The 20,569-nt window shown below is 37.8% G+C and overlaps 1 protein-coding gene across 2 annotated transcripts in view; it reads right to left on the reverse strand.

The window, feature by feature from the left end:
* Positions 1 to 19,906, reverse strand: part of LOC131676837 (mucin-2) — a 32,492-nt gene extending 12,586 nt beyond the window's left edge. The window contains exons 1-2 of one of the 2 annotated variants that reach the window (XM_058956188.1): positions 19,555 to 19,906; positions 18,577 to 18,834 (exon numbers count right to left, since the gene is read on the reverse strand). In XM_058956188.1, the coding sequence (XP_058812171.1) occupies positions 18,577 to 18,610 (34 nt within the window). In that variant the 5' untranslated portion in view covers positions 18,611 to 18,834; positions 19,555 to 19,906. Of the gene's footprint in view, positions 1 to 18,576; positions 18,835 to 19,550 lie in introns of both variants that reach the window. The other variant, XM_058956189.1, reaches the window with a different exon arrangement.
* Positions 19,907 to 20,569: the final 663 nt, after the last annotated feature.

A 20,569-nucleotide genomic window follows, 5' to 3' on the forward strand; every position in this document is an offset into this window, starting at 1 on the left:
CGCTACGAACAGACACTTCATCAAACAGGAGCGAATCCGGTATTGTAGTTTGCGTATTGCTTTGGGTTGCATACACTCGACCTATACGATAAGTCTAGAAGTGCTGGCGGGAGTCTTTCCGCTGAAAAATCAATTTTGGGACCTCTCCTATCGATTGCTGATATGATGTGCTATCTTGAACCCGTTAGTAATTGCAAATCTCGAGAGGCTTTTCGAGCTCATTTCTCAAGCCTGATTTATGTCCTTGTACTTCGATTACATGGCACAAAATATCAATCCAGGATTCGTGGAATCCCGGATCACATACGTCCGCAAGAAATCCCAAACATCTTTCATAGTAAATTTCGACAAGTCGACTGCAACAAGATGTTTTGCCCCGACGGGTCAAGTGGCTCCGGTATATTCATTCAAAACCGCACCGCCTCATTCAAAATCAATGGTCCTGCTTCGGGGTACGTCGCAGAACTCGCTGTTATTCAGTATACCCTTGGGATTACTGATATATTGCCCACCGAGCATTACTTTATTATTTCGGACAGCCTCAGGTCAACAGACGCTCTTCGTTCGGTGAAACCCAAAAAGCACATTCTGTATTTCCTGTGGAAAATATGGGAGCTCTTGCGTGGCTTATCTGTACGATTGTACAAGATTACCTTAGTTTAAGTCCCCTCGCATTGCTCCATCACAGGTAAAAAAGAAGCGGACTTTTTAGCTAAGACGGGCTCCTTCGAAGGTAACATCTAAGAAAAACCAATCGAGAGGTGGGACGGTGGCTACATTCTATTATCCCGAATGTATCAACGAACCCTTGGTTTAGACGATTGGATGTGGGTCGGTTCATTCGTGTGTTGTCCATTCACTACATGTTAGATGTTCATCTCCGACGTATCTGCGCTTGTGGCGACGGTTATCACGATATCGAACATATTGTCTGGACATATGCCGAGAATTGTTCTGCGAGAAAAAACTCAACTATTGGATTCCCTTAGGGCCCTAGGAAGATCACCGAATGTCCTGGATCGAGATGTCCGTCTCATCTTTGTCCACCCTCCCTCCACCTCTGGCTCTGATACCCACAAGTCAGATACGGGAGTTTTAGGGGGAACGTAGCGGTACTTAGCGAATTAACTATTAATTTTATATCCATATGATCGACGAAATTGATAGCTAATTTCACTGATTGTTGTTTTCATTTCGCCAGATGACAGCCAGTGTGACTTAATCTTATCTGCACAATTGTTATTCAGCACGTACACGATCACACCACGGTCTCCTTCAGTTGAGCAGCGTGACTAAATATAAGGTGGTAACCGTGAGCGCCAGAGTCGTGCGCTTAGCTCCCTATCGCATTTGAATTGAAACGCAGCAGACTGACAAATGGTGGGCAAATTGAACGGATCCAACGATGGTGTTCATTACCCACTCAACTTCACAATCATTCTCATCATCTTTGTGGCTCGTTTCTTCAGCTCTGTGCAGGGCCCACACTACTATTAAGGCGGTATGTCGCAAAACTGATGATCGCCTGGAGGCAAACTGTCTGGCAGGCAGGCAAGAGGCACCGGTTATGATCCATCATGGCATGCATTTCCAACCCACCCCCAACCAAGACGAATGAACGAACGAGCGGACGGACGGCCGGTCGGTTTGGTGCTTTGTGCTGACAGGCGTGAGAAAATTGCTAAGCGCAATTTAACTCGCCCCACCAATGCTTATGATACGCACGGCGGCATAAAAACGGAATCGTACATAATATGTCCAGATGAGTGTTTGACTGATTGTCGGTGATGAGACCTTGAATCAGCGACTCTAAGCGAATCGGATGATATACCGAGACCATGGTCCACTGTTGCAGAGGTAGAGGTGATGTAGCCGGGGATCAAATTTTATGGTTGTTTGCTTTCTATGGTTTCTTATATGGACCCTTGGAACCTTTGAAATTAGATAACTCGAACAGGAGAAGAAAAAAAAATGTTAATGCAAGCCTGTACTAAGCGAACCAAACAATATGCTTTTCCTCCAAAGGTTACCTTTTCAGCGATGTTTCCAATTAATGACATAATATAATCCATGTCCATCCATGGTGTTTAGCTCTGTCACTATTCATAGAAAACACATTGAAACCACTTCATCAGTCGCACTGCTTCAACTCGAAGTGTCTAAATTTTCTTGAATGGAAATTCAACACTAAAAACTTCTAGCCTCGCAGAGTGAAAACGCACCTCGATGAGTTTTTAATTCGTGGGATTTTACAAACATACCTAACCCATTACTGATCGGCTAGAGTTTGATTGTTTCAGGTGTACATGGGCGGTCTAGCACGAATGCCTTAGTACCTAGATAGGGTTAGGCACATAGCGACGCCTAGCTGTACCCGTTGAAAATTTCACAATAAACCAAGTTGGCAATGAGTGTGATTTAAGAGCCGAAATTCCACAACTAAATAAATTTCAGACATTGATGACATGATGCAGAAAAGTGATCATCGATTGTGAGTGGGCAACAAAATAGTAGAAGAGGATTGGTTGTGTATGTTACAAGCATTTGATATATGCGAAACTATCCCATATTCGCCGACTATTGCGTTGGAGATAAGTATTTAGAACGGGTGGTTTTGATCAGATTGCAGTTTGGTCCCAACGTCGTATTTAGAAAGACACAAATGGATAAGCCCATATTGAAACCTTTAGATCAAAGAGGGTAGTGAGTCTACTCTGACCCTATTAGGAAGGGTGCAGGACTATTTCGTTACTTACTCCGACCGACACAGGTTTTGCGGAGTTGGCTAGATTATTCGTGGGTCGGAGTGTAGACAGAGTACTTGATTTCATTTCTGCAGCTAATAAACTCGTATCTAGTGCCACTGTCTGTTTTTCCCACTGAACTGTATCAAAGTATTACTTCGTGGGGATGCTGGTTGTGTTTTTCACACCTTGTGCGTTCCCGATCTGAATCAAATAATAAAATCATATCAGAATTCAACTTTTATATCAAATTCTGTTATAAATCAGGGTAAAATTCCAAGTTTCAAGTATAATTTTGATAGTTTTTATTATGATCTGATTGGATTTGCTCTCGATTTGTCGCAATTTATGCGAAGCTTCAGTTGAGCCGTTAAGTTCCTCGTCTATTGAGCCATTTAGCTTCCAGATGGATGCATCTCATCCTTTCAAGTATGATTTTCTAACTTGGACTCTTAAGCTCCTCGACGTACTTGAGCCAATTAGTTTGATTGCTATCTACTCGGATAGTCGTCGATGCTGAATCTACCCTACTCAGAATTTCTCTCGACAGTGATGCCTATGTTCGGAAACCATACAGCTTCCAGTTTTGTCAATATTTACTCGGAAAATAGAGTTTCTCCTAATGCTGATGGCGTCTTCGTGAGCCATTTAATTCTCAGTAATGGTTTACTCGCATAGTTTCCGGTGACGACGCTATCTTCGAATCCACTTCGATGAAGAGAACCCCGGTGATGGAATGACGTATCTTCACAGCCACTCTCCCAGGGTTTCTTCGACTGGTAACTTTCTCCAATTTCACTGGAGTTCCGATAATATTAGTGCCACTGCTTTACTGACGGCATTTTATGTGGTTTCGTTATGACACATCTCAGCAACAATATTCCCCACACCAGGGCTGGCAGAATCCCTGTTGGAAGTAGAGCAAATGCCTGAAACATTTGTGTGTGTGAAAATTCGGAATATTTATTTCACTATATCACTATATAGATTTGTGTGTGTCTTGACCATCCCAACTCCCATTGACTGGCAGCGGTATACAGAAAAAAAGAAGTTTCCATGTATATACTCATGCAAATAACTTAATTCTAGGAATTTGGTAGGAGTTTATATATTTTATATGAGACTGTCCCCTTAAAGGTTCATGCAAGCAAATTTCTAAATTGGAAAAAAAATTAATAACTGTGCCATTTTGAACCGATTTTGATCATAAATAGGTCGTTGGAAGTGGATTCAGATGTTCTCTCTAAATTTATATTTAAGCAAAGACTCTTTCTAATAAAAATGTTGGGCAATATTGATATTTTCAATGAAAAATCACAAAATAATGGTTACTTTCATATTGTTGTCCCAAAACCGCATAGTACTTTTAACAAAAGAACATAATGTTGCATATCGTTGTAAAAGTTCTTTCCAAAACATCTAGAGAATTTAAAATCTGCTGAATAATGACCGCGTAGAAAAATTTTTTTGTGTTGAAAATCCGGAAAAATAGTTATTTGCTATAAATCAAGATTTTGAGGGCGTATTAAATTGATCAAACGTGGTTTTGTGTTGACGTTTGACCTTCCGGCAGTCTCGCTACTTTAACATTCCGGCAGTCGCGCTAGTGCACTGAGTGCACACTGCTCTGAAAATCTAGCGAAATCATTTTAAAGCAGCTGCGGCTGCTCGTTCAGTGAGCCATTTGCGCGACTTCCGGAGGGTTAAATGTACATTATTTTTTTTTGTGGCACCGTTTAATATATATCAAATGGATTCAAACAGTATAAAACGACTTTAGATTCCCCACTGAAGGTAAGTACCCGACATGTATTTAGTGTATTTAATAATAATAATCAACCAAGGCTGTCTACCGATACTAAACGCTTTTGATGTGACCATCAAGAATTCGTCAGACAACCACAATTGCTCGCCTTCAACACCAGTTTGGCCTTACCAAGCCGTAACGCGGGTGGCGTAGTGAAAACTATCGAATATGCATTGAGAGCAGGTTGAAGCAACATCTGATGTTGTTCAAAATGTATATGATTGAAGACAGCATGCCTTGAATTCGTCATCGAGCCTAGTTTGCATACCGTATATAATTAGACCCACCCATTCCATCGCGCATTATAATTGTCTAGATAATATAATCAAATAAAACCAAGTGCAATATGTCAATAAAATTCAGCGTCCAATAAAATTCACTAAGTCTCAGATTACGGGAATTACTAAAGTACGCTGGGTTGGCAAAGTTATATTATTGTGCAACGTGAGGCCACACTACGTCGCCATTCACCTCTGATACAGACCTCCTCGGTGCCAACCGGGGTACGAGTCACCTTATCTCATTTATGCTTGAGCCCGGAGCTGGTTCAGGTTCTGGTTCCAACCGCTGCCAGTTAATATATTCTGAAAACGCTTGGGGTTGGAGCCCGACTCAGTTTCACTTCGGGTGGAAGCAGCATTAGAGAAACAAAACGACGCGCGCGTAAAACTGTTAGTGTTTTCGTCATACAAAGGTAAGGTTTCGATATAGTTAGTGCTTATTTTAGGCCGCTATAAATTATTTCATATTCTTTTCACAAACAAAATCGAGTTGTAGCTTCAGTTTGTTTACTACTTTCGATTATTTTTGAAACTATTTTGTTCTTTCTGTTTTGCTAGTTATCATTCTACAGCTTAACGAAACCAAAAAATCTGGAAATGATCCTTGAAGAAGAAATAGGGCTCAATGCACTCAATGGCTGGCTGTCCGGAGTTCAAGTTGCGCGATAAAAAATAGTGTTGAGTCAGTAAGACATGCACAGTGAGAATGATTTGTTCCTTCCGAGCATCATTGTTTTTGGTTCATTGACGGTTAATCACAAAATGCAACTACGGACAGTCTATCTAATCTAAGCTAAACCACGGGAATTATTTTTTTCCATTTGATTTTGTTATTAGTAATAGTGATGTCGCTTATCTGGTGTTGGTGTTTGGTGCTGGACAGGGTCTACAATTTCACGAATCGAAAGAAGCAGTATTCAATATCTTAAATAATATGTAAAGTTTGTTCCGAATTGCTTTCAAAGCAAAATATTAAAATTACTCTAATCTATTAATATGAGCAGTATTATCATTTTTAATGCCAGTAATGTAAGATTGACGGAATAGAAAGCACGTCGATTAATCGTCGTCGTGGTTCATACTTTCCGTCAACATAGGTTTTCAATTGTGACGTCCTAGAATGAAGACCTCTTTTACTTTAAAAAAAAAGCATGATTGGTTCTGAATCAGTCTAAAACGGTTCGGGCATATATGTTACACCGGTTATAACAGTGAGTTCATCAGAACTAAAACAGCAGAAATAACTCAAGTATCCATAAGCATGAAGTCATTGCACAATATTGACTAAACATTTGCACTAATGTTACCTTGAAACTCCATTGTAGTATTTGTAGTGTGCTGAATTCGTCGAACAGTGTGTGTCAGCGACGGTAGTGATGGAAGACGGGCGAGATGCGGTCATCGCAGTTGAGCCAGTTAGTTTCGGACCACGTTGCAGTTCAGTTCACGGTTGTGAACGATTTGTTACTGGACGAATCCAACCCACAAAATAATTCTCGTCTTGTGCCGAGTCGCCGATTAGGGAATCTAATTGCAAAGAAGCCACTCACTTCTCCGGCTAACCATAAAGGACCCAGGAGACACCAAACCTCTCTCGCAGTGGAGGATCAGCCGAACGAGCCTTGCTCTCTTCCACTGCCAACCGTCAGGGAGAGCGAAGCAGGTTGGAAAACGGATCCACCTGAGGTAGGTCCGTGCGGTCTATACCTGGACCATTCATGGGGAGTGAGTGATCCCGGCGATTATTCGCCCAGTCGCTAGGAAGGTTCCTGTAAAAGAGCCTTCCTCACCTCCCTAGCTAATCGCTACGAATCGCTACCGAAGCAGCCAACAGTAATTCCGGGAGAATTCGGCCGTTGTTGTCTCGTCCGGTCGGACGGGACCACCAGCCTTTTTACCCAGCAGCTGCAGTTAAGTGGAGTCGGCAAATTTGTTTACATTTTTGTTTGTATTCTAAAATCCGTATTTTTTGTAGAACCGCCGCCACCCTGACAAATAGGGTCCGTCGGTAAATAAGATCACAAGTACCCTTACTTCAAGGTATTATGACGGCACCAGATTATGTGGTATATTTCAATGTGACCGCAGGTACCAATATTTCATTTAAAATCAAATTTGTGAAAAATCAAACGTCACTTTATAGATTTATTGTAATAACTTCCAAAAGGACGGCGCATATTTTCCAAATATATTTAGCTCGGGATTCCTTTCAAACCCATTTTCATTTAAATTCTATCATTTTCAGTCTCCTTAGACACCTTATATATTTCGTCGAAAGATCCAGGGTTCAGCACGATCGAAAGACTTTCCTATCAAGATAGGCATGCGTTGAAAAGGAACCCCGAGTAAAATATATTTTGAAAATATGGAGCTCCTGAACAAAATCACGAATTTCAAGACAACCCAAAAGGTTATTATCACAAGCTTGCAAAATTAAGTTTTCTCTAAAATGTATCCATACAAACCTACCCTCAATAGGCTGTTGCAAAGAGTTGTTTTTTTATATTTGTCGAGAATTTCAAGATAAAAAGTGTAATGAGCGAGCAAAGGCGCTTTATCCTAGGCTTTTTAGCCAGGGCAAGGTGTAAATACCTCTGTCCCATCGCAAAGGACCAAAGGAGTGACATTAACCTTCTTAGCCAAGTCACTCCCAACGATTTATTGTATACCCCTTAATGAAACGGTCGGTACGGTTGTCCTCGTTTCTTCCTCTATTAAGATTCAAAAAGATTCGGTAATCAAATTATTCATTAAATGAATAATTAAATTACCATATCATTTTGAATCGTCTTCAAACCCAACTCTGCACAGTAGGCCTGGCCGTTTTAATATTTGCGGCATATGAAAATATGCTTCAAATAATAATATTGACAAGAAAAACACTAGACTAACTGTAGTGTTTTCCAGGATGCTTTTCAATACTGGCTGTGTAAGGGTTAGAATAGAATAGAATAGAAGATAGGCATCAGTTGAAAAGGAACCCCGAGTAAAATATAATTTGAAAACATGGAGTTCCTGAAAAAAATCACGAATTTCAAGACACCCCAAAAAGTTTTTACCACAAGCTTCCAAAATTAAGTTTTCCACAAAATGTATCCATACAAACCTACCCGCAATAGACTGCTGCAAAGAGTTGGAACGTTTTTAACATTGTTTTTTTTTGCTTAAGTGAATATTTTTTAGTGTATCGATTACAAATCGAAAAGATATATTTTATTTTAAACCCCTCCCAAAGCCCAGAAAAACTAAATTAGAATTAGATTTCATCAAGTTAAACCAGAGTTAGAGCGGTTTTAAAATTTCGAAATATTTTTTCGGACCGCTGAAATTTTCATCGAAATCTGAGAATATCGATACGACCAGTGGAAATTTTTTAAAAAACTGGCTCTGAACTCTTATTTATTGATTTTTTTTACGAAGGTTCAACTGACGAACCTGGTCAACTCTATACATTTATGTAAGAACTTATGAACGATTGGGTCGCATTATTCCCATTTGGGCAACTAATATTTTAATAACTCGTCTGCGTATAACATAATTAAGCTTATTATCAATCTTTCAAATAGTGGACATACCATGCTCTATGAATAGTTTTCATTTTGGTTGTATGAGCCTCAGTGTAGTAGCGGGCCCTCGTGGGTAGCAAAAACCGAACAACCCATCGCAACATCTATTGGTCCGTAAGCTTGTCTATAGCTGCAGTGTTTATCGATGCAATTATTACAGAAGCACAAAACCTCATCTATTTGTGCGACGACTTTGCTTTTTTGCAATATCTTGCCTGGGTACGGCTGATGGGTGTTGGATATTTTTTACTGGTCCGAATTTAAATTGAAGATGCAACTCGCGTCGTGGCATTTGCTTCTATTTGGTCTCTCTTATTGCATGTGGCAAACCGGACTGTTGCACAGTTGAACGTTTTTGCGGGAAACGTTTTGAATTGTGCAACCGTTTAACCAACCTGACCGGATTAGGTTATATGTATAGGAGCTTGAATTCGTTTCCAATAAACACGTGCTATTGCATTGCCACTGTACACACGTAATGATTAAAATGCTAATATTAGAAGGGGTCGCTGATGTGTTGTTTAAGGCTGGGATACCATATCCAAATCTGTGCTTTGAACAAAAAAAAATTTGTCATCTGTGATACTCAGAAAAGTAAAAAATCTGTGAAAATCTGTGTGAAATTTCCTAAAAATGTGTGGAAATAATTACAAAAATCGGTAATAAAATAAGTAATAAAAAGTAATAAAAAAGCCAATAATCTGTAATCTGTGACCAAAAAATTGTTAATTAAAATAATGACAAAAGAGAAAAAAATGTGAATGTGGCAACCCTGGTTTTACAGCGGTCATTTCTGCATGCAAGAGGCAAATTTAGATTTGCACTGCTGTTTTTAAATTTTGGAGCTCTATACTCATGCGGGCACACGACAATGTTTATGCAAAGTACTCTGAAATGAACCTCGAGTTTGTACATAAATCAGAAGCACAAATCACATCATTATTCGGATGTGAAACGCACGGACATTGCTCTTAGATATTTCTTAAAAGCAAAACTTTCAGCAAACCGATCAGTAAAGTTGGCTTATTTTAAAACTGTCTGTAACAGTAAGTATTTTGCACAACATATAAACAATTGAGTTACATGTTGTTTTTAGTCTCCCGTTGCAGCTGACGTTCAAGCTCGTATTCGAATTTTTGTAGGTAAAACTAAAATATGTTTTGTTTAAGTTGAATTAATAGGGCAACACTTTACATTCAATACTGCCTCTATTCATATCTTTTTGCGGGGTTACTCTCAATGGATACTAACCCATGTGGCAAATCCATTGCCAAGTAAGACCGATAGTGTCAATCAAGGACGTGTTTACATTTCCGTACAAAATTTATTAAAAATCTTTTGTAGTTTAAAGTATTTATTATAAGAGAACAATTTTATTCTTCATTTAGCGACCCAATCGACTAATTTTGAATACCTACACCTAATCAACAAGCTAGAACACTTCCAGACTCAAGTGGTTCGGAAATGAAAACCGAAAGTGATTTGCTCTAAAATCGGCAGTTACTCTACCGCTACCGTTCGGATGAGGTAATTAGACGTAAAGGCAATAGAAAAAAAATAAGCGCCGCTAGCTGCCGGCCCGCGCAGTCGTAAAATTGCCAGCGCATCACTCGACTTGAAAGTGAAGGCAATGGCCGCCGCGCGTTTGGAACGGATTTGTTGTGGTAGGTCGCGTAAAGATTCGGCCGGTTTCCAGTTGGTTGATCTGAATGTGGGCCAATATCGGGGTGAAAATAGTAGGAGCAGAGGCGGAAAGCAAATATTGCAACTATGTAACAAGGTGAAATAAGGGAATTTGCAGATGCGATAATGGGGTGTCGATTTGGTAATGTTAATGGGTTTGTCGCGAGTGCAAGCAGCAAATTAGTTGCAGTAGCGTGAGAAGCACGTTGCGAATAGCGGAATGGATTAGGGCAGTGATCGAATTGTTGTATAAGATTGAACCTTTGAAGTGCGTGATTTCATTGCATCACTTTTCAACTGTGCCTGATGATCTTGGGATATTTTTGAGGATTGTAGTAGTTAACTGCCTTATGTTATGGATAGAGGCAAAATTAGACATTTTTATGTTCTTATACTAAACAAACTAAAGTTTCACCATACGCAGGGGCGGATCCAGGATAAAATTTCGTAGGGGGTCTAAAATTTCGATTACATTTGAACCGTAACAGATTTATAAATTATTGGTACCGTAAACCGGGGTGACTTTGATCACTCGAAACTTTTTTCGTAGAACGCTTATTAAACCAGAATAGTCTACCGAATCATTTAAATTTGAAATGGTTTTTACTCTAAACTTATAAAATACTGAATTGTTATACTTTTTGAGTATATTGTTCAGTTTTTGGGTACAAATACTACAAAAAACCGAAATTTGAGATTTGAGCAAGAGTAATAAATTTTTCAGATTTGAGCAAGAGTAATAAATTGAAAGCGAGTTTTTATTTTCCTTTAGAGTGGGATGTGCCAAATTTACTTTTAAGATTTTACTTATTTTAAATGCAATATTTTGTGAAAGTAGTTGGCAATTATTTCAAATTATTTCAATTCGCAATATTTTTTTATTGTTCAATATTCCAACGTGTTAAAATGGATGAAACTTTTTGTACATTGATAAAGCACTGAAATAAAACAATTTGAGCAGTTTTAAAAGTTTTCAGAATCTTTTATTCTAATTGGACATAAATTATACGAATTTTGGTTACTCGAATTTTACAGTATATTGAAATACTTTGAACAATACCAATTAACATCTATTTAACAATGAGTATCTTTCCTGAGATAGTTTAAACAAACATTTGAATGAAAGACATTGACATCAATAACTTAATGTGGATGAACATGCAGGTTATCAAAGTCACCCCGGAATACGAAAACAGACTTCAACTTGAAATCATTTTTGGAAAAATAGCTGTAAGCAGAAAATTCTAGGTAAAACCATCCAAGCTGGTTCTCCATACATCAGTACATAATTTAAAAATATTCAACTTGAAAAAAATGTGTTGCGTCTAAAAATATGTAAAAATTACTTCGAAAAGTGATCAATGTCACCCCGGTTTATGGTAATAGTAACTGGTAGGAGTGTTCTCAAAGAATTCATTCTTTTCACGTCGACTTTTCATCATTTTTTCTTTATTAGAATGTAAGACAAATTTGCATTATTATTAACATGAGCCGAAGATTGATTTTTCCTTCATTTTTTTCCCTAAAACAAGAACCATTTAAATTTTGTATGTATTTCTGTGTAACGTAAACAGCATTGGAAACTCATATCACACGATTTTACTCCCATAATCACTCGATGTTAATCTTCTATAATTTCGTCAATTCCCATTATTTGTTCAGGATTTGATAACTTGTTACATGACCCAATTCAAGAATTCAAATGACTAATTTTATTTTGTGTAATTATCATGAACCCATGCAAAACTGTGTCTTAAATACAAAATTTTTTAAAACTCGTTATTCTGATAGAAAATCAGATATTTTTGCAAAAGTCTAAAAAACTGTAAAAATTATGTAGGTATATACGATTTTCATTCTAAACTGAAGAAATATATGTCTTTGGGATCACATCCTTCAAAGTAATCCAATACAATAGAAAAATTCACACTTTCCTAGAATTTGAAATATTTTCATGAAATTAGCAGACAAAAAGTAGGAAAAGTTGCTCTGTTCATTGTGGTCCGATTTTAGCACAACTAGTTTCATTTTCTAGAGAAACGAAAGAACTTGATTTGCTGTTATAATATATTCGCTAAGTTTGCTTGGTACTATGATTTTTTCGTTTAATTATTTATGTTCGAGGTGGTTTGATCAAAAATACTTTTTGTACTAATGTATTCTGTACAATCAGGCAAAACAGTTCGGAGCGGTTAAATATTATACGTTCTATGGAAAATTACCTCTTCTTTTCGAATATAATGGGTTCGTTCTGCGCCTCGGTGCGCAAAGATTTTAAATTTTTATTACTGATATGGAGACGCATGGTGTTTTGTGAAATATAATTAGAAAATCTACAGTAAACTAACACGATATATATTAGATTTAATGTAGTGTTCTTAACTTGTTATGATATTGTTGATATTCATGAACAGTAAAGGATAAATTTATCATAAAAAATGGGATCACAATCATAAAAATAGGTTCATTGACCCTGTATTGTTGAACATATGAGCGACCAAAAATAAAAATCGCTAGGACAGAACTTGCTTCTTAAAACCTGTTTCAAATACATTATAATATAAAAACCGGATATAAACTTCCAGCATAAAAATTGAACTGGGACATTACTTTGTGAGAGTCGGATAAAAAAACCTTCAGCAAAAAACCGGAAAAAATATATCCGATTCTCACAAAGTAGTTTTTGATAGCCGACTTTTGATCTTGAACATCAGAATATACGGATGTTTCTACGAATGATTTATTTATTTTTAAACGATTTTTCTACTGGAGGTTCATCCTTGCCGATTTTTACGGGTGAGAACTTTTTAAGCGATTCTTATGCTGAAAGATTTCTGTCCGATTTTTATGCGTGAAGTTTATTTACGATTTTTATATTCCAATATGTTTGAAACGGGTTATGCGAAGCATGTGCTATCATTGCGACTTTTATTTTCGGTCGCTCATATAATGATAAAATTAGGCAACATTTAAGGTTTTATCCAAATTTCGTTCGAAGATCCGCCACTGTGCACCGTTCAGCGGCTTACGTCGGCGCACGCGATTGCCACGCCACAGCAAAGAAAATACATGATGCGCCAATCGACGGTGTGACTACCCAGATAACATTTTTTTGCTTCTTAAGGAGTTTCCAATAAAGATTTCATAGGTAAACACAATTTCATCGCAAAAAAATGACGGTCTGAAATGCTCCGTATGGAGATACGAATTGCCCTTACATTGTAAAAGGATAGAAAACGTTCAGTTTTGCAAATAGTCGTCAAGCGCTGCCAAGGAGTGATGCAAATGATTCTTTATGCCTCCAAAATGCAGCTGAGGTTTCAAACTAACACTTGGGACCTTTGACCAATAAATTCTTTCACATCTATCTTCCTAAAATGGCGATTTGCTTAGGCAGGTCCGAATAACCCCAGGTTCTCCTACACTTTTTTATTTTAATTTTGGTCTGCGGAAAATTCTTTTTAAATGCCAAATAATGCTATTGCTGTACTATTTTCAAAGACAAACTTCAAAAGCTATGAAATATTTCCAGGCATTGCAATTCTCACTCACTCGCGTGAGAAAGAGCTTATGCGCTGTCCAACTTTTCCGGGATGAGATGGTTTTTTTTTGCCAAAATCGTACGATCTATTAATTACGCCTAAATCGTTAAATAGGGATCAATGACGTCTTCGGAGGATTCTGTTGAAACTATAAGCCCTTTCATCTACCTAAAAGTGAGAACTTTCTTGCAAGCGCATATATCAAAATTACGTCTTCGACTAAGTTGTAGAGCAAGCTTTTGCTAACAACTTTGCTGAAGACACTAAATCTTTATCTTTAATATCTTCGACATTATGGCTGGTTGTTTGAGGATGATCTTTTTAAAGCAAATTTATTAATATAACTTTTGAAATATCATTTTGACAAGTTCGAGATGTTCACTAAAAAGCTTCAAATTATCAAAATGATTTTTTTTTACGAAAATGGTTTATTTCACGTATTTTCAAAGTAAGTCGACATTTTTTGAAAAATAAAGTGTTTCAAATGGTGATTGGTTGTTAACGAGAAAACGGCTGAGTTTACGTCAATAGTGTTTTCAGACTACTCATAAAAAATCTGCTATGATTTTCGTGATTAATCCTCCTATAAGTGTGATTTTTTAACAAAATTTTTTTAGTAAATGAAATGATCTAATGATGAAAACTTTGATTTCTATTATAGTATGTATTGATTCCTTGTTCAATTTCCACGGCCTTATAAAGGGGTAAAAATAACCAGGGCACGAAGGGGTTAAAGATTACTTCCTAAAAGTCACTACATACGACAACAGTAACAGATAGCCTTCACACTTGCTTAAGCATTTGTGTGTCCATTTAAAATTTTTGTCAGAAAAGTTAACGGTTGTGGATTGAACTCCAAACAAGCAATTTTTCAATGTCAACCTTACCTTTGTAGTCGAGTCCTTCATTTTATCACCATGAACGCATTTGATTGGGTACTTTTATTCCATTTCTTTTCTAGGACTATCAATCACTTACCGCCACTGCTCACCTCATGCTGTGGTGTGTATTCAGTTAAAGTAGTGGCTCTCGCTTCGGTAGCAAGGGTAACCACCAATGACACAAAGCCGTCTTCGGCTTTCTGATCTGCGCTAATTTCGATAATTACAAGCTTTTATGAGCACTGAAGTGAAGCTTCGGTCTGTAGCGGTTTTTGTTGTTGTCGCTATTATTGTGCGCCTAATACACAGTTGTAAGAGATGGCGAACCGTTGGCGTTGGCGTCGTGTGTCGGAACGACCCATAAAATAATGATCGGAAGATTCAAATTGACCAATTTCGGAACGTTCAATTATAACGGATTTTCCGAACCGGTGAATGCGACAAGGTCACCCACACTTTATTGATTTGACCGTCCTCATGCAGTGACTGGAGGATTTTGCATAGTCTACATACAGTAGCATGGAGGTGATTTTTATTGAAGGCTGTTCAGCAGAGGTTGCTTTTCGAAGATCCTTGCATGGGAAGGGAATTGAAGAAGAAATACATCCACATTATGCAACCAAACAGAGGAGTAGAAGAAAAGAAAATGAACGTCACGACTGCTATATATCGGTTAGTTGGTTGGTTGGTTGGCTGCTGCACATGCACGGCGATGTGATAAATGATAGGAATTTCAGCTAATGGATTACGGCTTATAAATCATGTTCGCGCTCGCTGGGTTCGATACAGTCGAATCGAATCTGTTTACATTCCAGAATCTCTTTCGCCCTTTCTGCAGATCAGTATGCATTACCGCTGTAGAGAAGGTGAGATATGTATTTTTGAAAAATTATACCAGCAGGGAATCCACCAGCCCACAGCGGGTCACAACAACGATTTGCTGATTGTTTCGTGGTGTCTGCTTCGTTTAGTGATGTTCCTAAACACTCGCTTATAGGTTAACTGTCACGCAAATACCACACCGATGCTGGGAAAGTGAGGGAGAGAGTGCTCATTCCCATTTGACATTTGAACCCGCAGTTTGATTCCGAATCGTGTTTACGTAATTGTCTTTTGGCGGATATTGCCGATTCGCGCTTCGAGCTTGATCTGGAGATAATAGATGCTGCCCAACTGGGATTGCTGTCATTAGTGACAATCGTGTACCCTGTTTCATAATCCATGAAGGTACATGTGTGTGATCTTTAGATAGTATTTGGGACTTGCGCGCTTAAACAATATTTCATCAATTTGTATGATTTGGGTCATCAAGCTATATGTTGTTTTTGGTCTTTTCAGTTGACGCTAACAATACCTAGCGAACTTTTTATTTACTTTTTTGTATATAAAATAATAAGTAAAAAATCATCCTGTTTTTGGGTTAACTATCATAAATGGTAACCCATGATATAAATTAGATCTACAAAAATGCTGAATAGCGGTGACACTCTACGAAGCGTAAAATCAAACTAGGGTATTTTTCCATCCAGTGCTAAATTGGTGCCCCGACGAGTTACAAATTAGCTTTTAAAGTTATATATTTTTATATCCTTATTAAATTACATGTCATTAAAATTTTATTATTTTTGCCGTGCGCTATTCTTTTATGACATGTATTAATATATAGTGAAATTGGTTGTCATTATTATATACAGTCAAAAAAAAGATATGAGCAGTAACCCATATTCCGCTTCGAGTAGGATCAAATGACTCTACAAAGCATTAAAACAATTTCGTTCTTTTTCATATACATATCTGCTTAAGAGCATTCAATTAATATATAATTAATGCATGCTGTAAGAACAACAAATGTAATGTGGACTTCATTGCAGTCTCTTTACGAGAATATTTTACGTAGTTTTTTTTACGTACACAGTCACAGGTGTCCCACTAATGAACATACTTAACCGCATCTCGTTTGTTAAGCAGCAACTAATTAACTGCTGCACTGCGCATCGCATCGCATAGTTGGTAGGAAATAAAGTAGCACGGTTTGTGCAGAAAAAAAGCAGTAACACTAACATTTGCAAACCATACTAAGATTAAACTGATTGCGAAACGCCAGTATCTCATAGTTATAGCTCATAAAAAACGTGTGAAATTTTTTTCATCGATTTCCAAGCCTTGTGGTGGTTATATAGATGAGGTCGAGCCGAAGGTATCATAAATTTTTTACATAGCGCTAGGTTTTTATCGTTATGTGACCTGGAGGCAATGAAAGGTGAAAAACTGCAAATCTTCAATTGCACTTCGAACGACGAAAATTAAAATCTACGGGATCAGTAAGCATGTTCTCCGTATATTTGTTAGCTTTATTCGAGAAGTTTGGAAACAAATTATTATTTAAGTTAACGAATTAGAAACCAAGTGGAGTATTGTGTCTCTTATAGCAGTAGAGCTTATTGTTACCATATTTTGAACTTCTGGGTTTCAAAATAAGTATTTACGATACCAGGAATATAATTATTTTCTTCACTCATTATAAAGATATTTTGATCAGAATAATCGGCTAACTTCACCTTAACAAGATAGAAATAAAAAACAAATTCCTCATGAAAATATCTGCTACTTCATTTCATTTATTTCAGTGATCCGAAACAGGATGTAAGTGTGCCCACGAAAACCCCACGAATAACCCCGTAAAATGTCACATAATATCTAATTACACCACTTTAAATTATTGAGCGTTACATTGGGACATAACTTTATTTTACCTAGCTGATCCATTTGTGATTCATTCACAGCTTAATTAAAGGGCGTACGGAATCAAATTGTGACACAGAAAAAAAATTTGTCAAATTTCACCCATTCAATCGATCGTTTTCAAACTTTCATGTAACGGAACAAAACATATTGTTAACCTTTTCCCATGTTCGCTTGATTGTTACATTTGTTTTCAACCGAACAACGTTTGATTGTACGCTTAAAAAATATTTAAAACAATAAATAAGACACAAATGGAAATAGAAAAGGTATAACCTTTACGTGCCAAGATACATTTCTCTCATACATTGAAGTGTTCAGTTGACTCTAGTTTTCTCAATTGACAAATTTTAGCATTTTCAGGTCTTATTTGCTGGTGTGGTCAAACATTCGCTTCCGAATTGAAAGGAAAATCATATAGTGTCCGTCCGAGAGTGAATTGGGAAATTTTAATAATTATTCAACGGTTCGTTCCATTATTATAGTTTGATTATAAACTGTGCGTAAGGTAAGCAACGAATTTTGGAAGCAAAAAAAAGTGGCATGCTCTTTTATTTATAAGAGCAAATAAGAATAAAATATTCAAATTCGAAACGTCAAACGCATTGAAACAAGAAGACATAAGTGTATAACATCAAAGAATAATTTATCCCGATTTTTCAGAAGGACAATCCGAATCATTAAAATGATGATGTTAACTATTTAAGTTTTCGAGAGATGGAAGAAAACTCGATAAGTAACGCCAACTATTGGATACTTTGTAAAATTTACGAAAATTTGTAAAATTTACAAAAATTTGTAAAATTTACAAAAAGTAATTCTACAATGTTACTAAAACACTTTAACTGAAAGATATGAGGAAACCATTTAACACGAAATTTTCTCATCTTTCCAATAAATTTAATACAATTGAAATAAAAACTATACTTGCAGAATAAGTACAATAACTTTGTAACGGTTGAGATTTGGTGGTATGTGTAGCACGATATTTTCCCCAAATATGTTCCTGTATCACAGTATGGCACAACCCTTGAACTACGAATTGTACCGACTATATGAACATGTTGACATCGGGAAGCTGATAAAGTACGGTAGTAGCTGGGCATGTAACGCGAATACGGGTGACGTGTGATGATTAGCGAAAAACGTGGACCTTGAAGAAGTCGTCGACTTTGATACAGACCCTACTCCACTCGTTTACTGTGTGCAATCAAAAAAGTTCAGCGTGGACCTGTAAACGCCCGGATCTTTCGATCACGAGGATGATAATGATGATGTTGATATAAAAAAAAATCAAATTAAATCGCACTGAAAATTACAATTTGCCTACCTGTCAACAGAAACGTTTTCGAAATTGATTCCATCTCGGCTGTCTTCCAATGATTATTCTATTTGTCAGGATTCTCCAAGGATCCGGGTTACCACTAGCCCCTTTTGGTATGGGGAGATATGATTTCTCCGCGTCAGTCAGCGTTTTTGTTTGTTTGTCACACTATTCAGCACTTCACCTTCGCACAATGATGCCGTCTTCTACATTTGTTTTCACTTTTGTGCCCTTGTCAAACTGTGTATTCCTGTGAAAATAGCCCTGAAAAAAATCCTATCACATCACTAAAACTGTCAACATATTCTATCTTCGAATTGTACACCCGAGTACCGATCCAATCACTGCTTGAGTTTGAACTGAGTATGTAAAAGCCACCGTATTAGGTAGCCGGCATGTTGAACATATGATAATCCAGATCTGGCACTACATCACTGCGCATGAACGGGTCAGGCTTGCGCTCTAACAACCAATTCGATCTAGCGGCTCTGACAATTATCGCATTAAACCATTCTAAGCACCCTTCCGCTGCATCATACTGTTATCTCTTTTTTTCAACATAATTTCGAATAAATCACTCATTCATTCATTCGTTCGCACTTCAAAACAGTTGTGTGAAAATATGAGTACATTATTCTGTTTTCCAGCATTTTCCAAATTGCCGGTACTGTTTGTGCACCGCTGCCACTCACGGGTATGACTAATTGCCGTTTTAGACATCCACTATTGTTTAACACTTGTTTTTTAGCGTTTAATTTTTTTTCGTCTCCACTGACTAGGTTCAATTATCACAACACCCTTCGTTGGAACTGATTTTCCCACCAAGAGCCTAACAAAAATTATGGCTCCAAGGCCTCTGCTACTGCTGCTTGGAACTAGCAACCCGCAGGGTGTCGTAATAATTGATTTCCACGGCACAAACTTCAAAAGTCAAACGGTGTATATCCTACGATCAGCCACGATTCCTAGCGAATTCTTACTCACGGGTACTTTGGATCTCCAAGATGAACGAGGATTGGAGTTGCGCCACTCTCGTCGGGCGTCGGACGTTACAGCGCGAATCGACTGTACTTTCCTACGGCTGGCATCGGAATGAGCCAGCGGATGAAAATGAAAGGAAGAGTTAAGTCTTCTCACCCGCACGGTTCAATTCAACGCGGGCTCCGTTCGGGGGGGTTGGCTGTTGCTGGTGTTTACGTCGTTGCTATATGTACTGCGGGTACGTATAGTTCAAATGCGAATCGCTTCTTCGTGCCGCGATCTGGTGGCGGCCACATGCTTTTGGTTGCTTCTTTTTTTTGCTGCTACTATTGCCAGAATGCCAGCGACTAGCTAAGCCGCTTTGTAGATAGATCCCAACAACAAACAACGGTGGGCATCGTAATTTTGTTTCATTCAACGATATTTGAGACCTTCTCCGGAATTGGAATGTTAAGTATGAAGCTGTTTTGGATCCCCTTCATTTGTTCGCAAAAAAAAACAACAACAGCAGAACAAAATGTTTAGACGCTTATGTAATGTTCGGGGTTGAATATATGGAAACATACAAGATTATTTCCTAAGTTTGGAATAATGGCTGACTGATCAAATTTGTACTGGGACGAAGTGTTAGGTAGAATGTAGTGATTTTGAAATGTCAATCAGAAGCATATTGGATATTGACTACCATTTAATCACACCATTTACCTAAACACCACCGAATTCAAAATATTATGTTCAAAATGCGTTCAAAACCATATCTGTATACTTGTGCTCAGCGTTTTGGCCGAACGCTATTTGGCCGACTGCTATTCGACCGAATGAGTCTAATAGTCAAAGTTGAAGTACCTCAGCCAATAGTCGATCCAGTTCCTGTACCTATATCGTAGGAGGCGACTGAAAATAGGAGTTCTCAAGTCAAGGTGAATTTCCATGCCGGGCTAGTGGGACTAAAGTACGCCAGTAGCGCACGGAGCAAATCTCTGACACAGTGTTATACTCATATCCGGATTACCTGTGG

This window comes from Topomyia yanbarensis, chromosome 1 (genome assembly GCF_030247195.1).
Source record: "Topomyia yanbarensis strain Yona2022 chromosome 1, ASM3024719v1, whole genome shotgun sequence".
Lineage (NCBI taxonomy): Eukaryota > Metazoa > Arthropoda > Insecta > Diptera > Culicidae > Topomyia > Topomyia yanbarensis.